Source organism: Physeter macrocephalus, chromosome 21 (assembly GCF_002837175.3).
Source record: "Physeter macrocephalus isolate SW-GA chromosome 21, ASM283717v5, whole genome shotgun sequence".
Taxonomy (NCBI): domain Eukaryota; kingdom Metazoa; phylum Chordata; class Mammalia; order Artiodactyla; family Physeteridae; genus Physeter; species Physeter macrocephalus.
This window is the reverse complement of record NC_041234.1, coordinates 79592719-79595339: the sequence shown is the minus strand read 5'-3', so window position 1 is coordinate 79595339 and position 2621 is coordinate 79592719. Positions and strand designations below refer to the sequence as shown.

The window sequence follows — 2621 nt, the reverse complement described above, 5'->3', positions numbered from 1 at the left end:
ATTGTAAATGTTAACAAAAGAAACAATCAAGGAGTTGAGATAGAGTTATAGGAGGCAAAGATAGAGGAAATTATTCCTGATAAGAAGGTGAGAGTTATCTCTGTAGTGACTCCAGTGATTATATTAAAAAAAAATATCAAATTTGACCAAAAAATGAGGAGATGCTACAAACAACTCTCTTTTCTGAGGATAAGCAACACTGTTTCTTGGTGTGCATGAAGATAACCCAGAGAGTTAAGGAAGTCACTAAGAAGAGTGTACTGGGGATGCTCTAGGAAAAGACTGAAAGCTGAGACGATTTACAGTCCAAAGGGTTTTGATTTGCCAAGAAGAAAATGAACCTCATGGATCAGAACAACAACCTCCCACCTTATGCCCAGGGCCTGGCCTTCCCTCAGGGTGCCATGACTCCTGGAATCCCTATCTTTAGTCTGATGATGCCTTATGGCACAGGACTGACTCCACAGCCTATTCAGAACACCAACAGTCTGTCTATATTGGAAGAGCAGCAAAGACAGCAGCAGCAGCAGGCGGCAATGGCAGCCGTTCAGCAGTCGACGTCCCAGTAGGCAACCCAGGGGGCCTCGGGCCAGACACCACAGCTTTTCCACTCACAGACTCTTAACAACCGCACCCTTGCCGGGCACCACTGCCCTGTATCCCTCCCCCATGACCCCTATTACCCCTGCCACGCCAGCCTCAGAGAGCTCTGGGATTGTGCCGCAGCTGCAAAATATTGTATCCACAGTGAATCTTGGTTGTAAACTTGACCTAAAGACCATTGCACTTCGTGCAGGGAATGCTGAATATAATCCCAAGCGGTTTGCTGCTGTAATTATGAGAATAAGAGAGCCCCGGACCACTGCACTGATATTCAGTTCTGGGAAGATGGTGTGCACAGGAGCCAAGAGTGAAGAACAGTCCAGACTAGCAGCAAGAAAATATGCCAGGGTTGTACAGAAGTTGGGTGTTCCAGCTAAGTACTTGGACTTCAAGATTCAGAACATGGGGGGGGGGAGCTGTGATGTGAAGTTCCCTATAAGGTTAGAAGGCTTTGCGCTTACCCACCAACAGTTCAGTAGTTATGAGCCAGAGTTGTTTCCTGGTTTAATCTACAGAATGACCAAACCGAGAATTGTTCTCCTTATTTTTGTTTCTGGAAAAGTTATATTAACAGGTGCTAAAGTCAGAGCAGAAATTTACGAAGCCTTTGAGAACATCTACCCTATTCTAAAGGGTTTCAGGAAGACAACGTAATGGCTGTCATCTATTCCTGCCTCCCCCATCCACTTGTTTTTTTAATTTTTTTAACATCTTTATTGGAGTATAATTGCTTTACAATAGTGTGTTAGTTTCTGCTGTTTTTTTTTTTTTAACGCATCAGTTTTGGTACATTTAGTGGTGTTGTGGACGGCCCCACGTGATGAGAGGATGGATGTTCGGTTGTAGGTTGAAGCATGAAGTGAAGCTCTCCTGCATGTGTACCTCATAAGGATGTCAGGAAGGGGTATTATTTCTGCACAGAGAACACCGAAGCGTTACTGTAAGTTGCTCGAACTGGGCTGCTATTCGGGCAGAGCTGCCCATTTATTTATATTTAGATTTTAACACTTACTGCTGTTGACAAGTGGGTTTAAGGGACAAAACTTTAAGTATTAAAGCCACCTCAACAATTGATTGGACTTTATTTTGTTTAATTTCTTCCCTATAAACCACAGTTTTTATATTTCTACCAGAAAAGTAAAAATCTTTTTTAAAGTGTTGTTTTCTAATTTGTAACTCCAGGGGTTATTTTTGTGCCACATTCCAACTTTACAGTATTGCGGGACAGAATAGAAATGTATTAATGAAAACAAATGGCTGTACATATTTTTCTTCCTTCAGAGTACTCTGTACAATAAATGCTGTTTATAAAAGTGAAAAAAAAAACAAGGTGAGAAAAGATCTCCTGAGGAAGAGACCCTCATGCTGAGATCTAGGGAGTTTGCCTTGAGAAAAGTCAGTGAGGAGCACTATAAATGGAAAGAACAGCATACATAATGACCTTGAAATAGAAAAGGGACTGCCTTGTTTAAGAAAGTGAGAAAAAGACCAGTGTGCCTGAAGAAGAGTACATGATGTGGAGAATGGCAGAAGATGAGGGTGTTGAAATATAAAGAGGTCCAATCATGCAGGGCCTTAACAGGTCATGATACCTGACTGAATTTTATCCAAAGTGTAATAGAAAGTTTTCGAATAGATCTATGTAATAAAATAACATGATTTATTTAACATTTTTAAAAATCACTTTGCTGAGTGAAGAATGAATTAGATGAGGCAAGAATGGAACCAGAGAGACCAGTTGGGATTCTTTTGTAGTGACTCATGTGTGGCTTGACTAAGATAGTGTCAATAGAAGTCAGAGGTGGATTCCAGATATATGTTGGCACTACAATTGGCATGATTGGCTGGTGTATCTGTTTCAGGGAAGAGTAAGGCAAAAGGAAAGCAAATCAAGATTTCAGAGCAAGGAATCAAGGAATTCATAAGTATCTGGCTAGAAAAATTGTGGATGGATGCTGATGCTATTAACTGGAATGGGGAAGATTGTGGATGGGAAGCAAGTCTGGTAGAAAAAAAAC

General features: G+C 41.2%; 1 protein-coding gene across 1 annotated transcript; it reads left to right on the top strand.

Annotated features, from left to right (window-relative positions):
* Positions 1 to 344: 344 nt before the first annotated feature.
* On the top strand, positions 345 to 1257 carry LOC102992455 (TATA-box-binding protein-like). The gene is given in 2 exon segments (XM_055081837.1): positions 345 to 620; positions 622 to 1257. Coding segments are annotated over 2 exon segments (912 nt in total).
* Positions 1258 to 2621: the final 1364 nt, after the last annotated feature.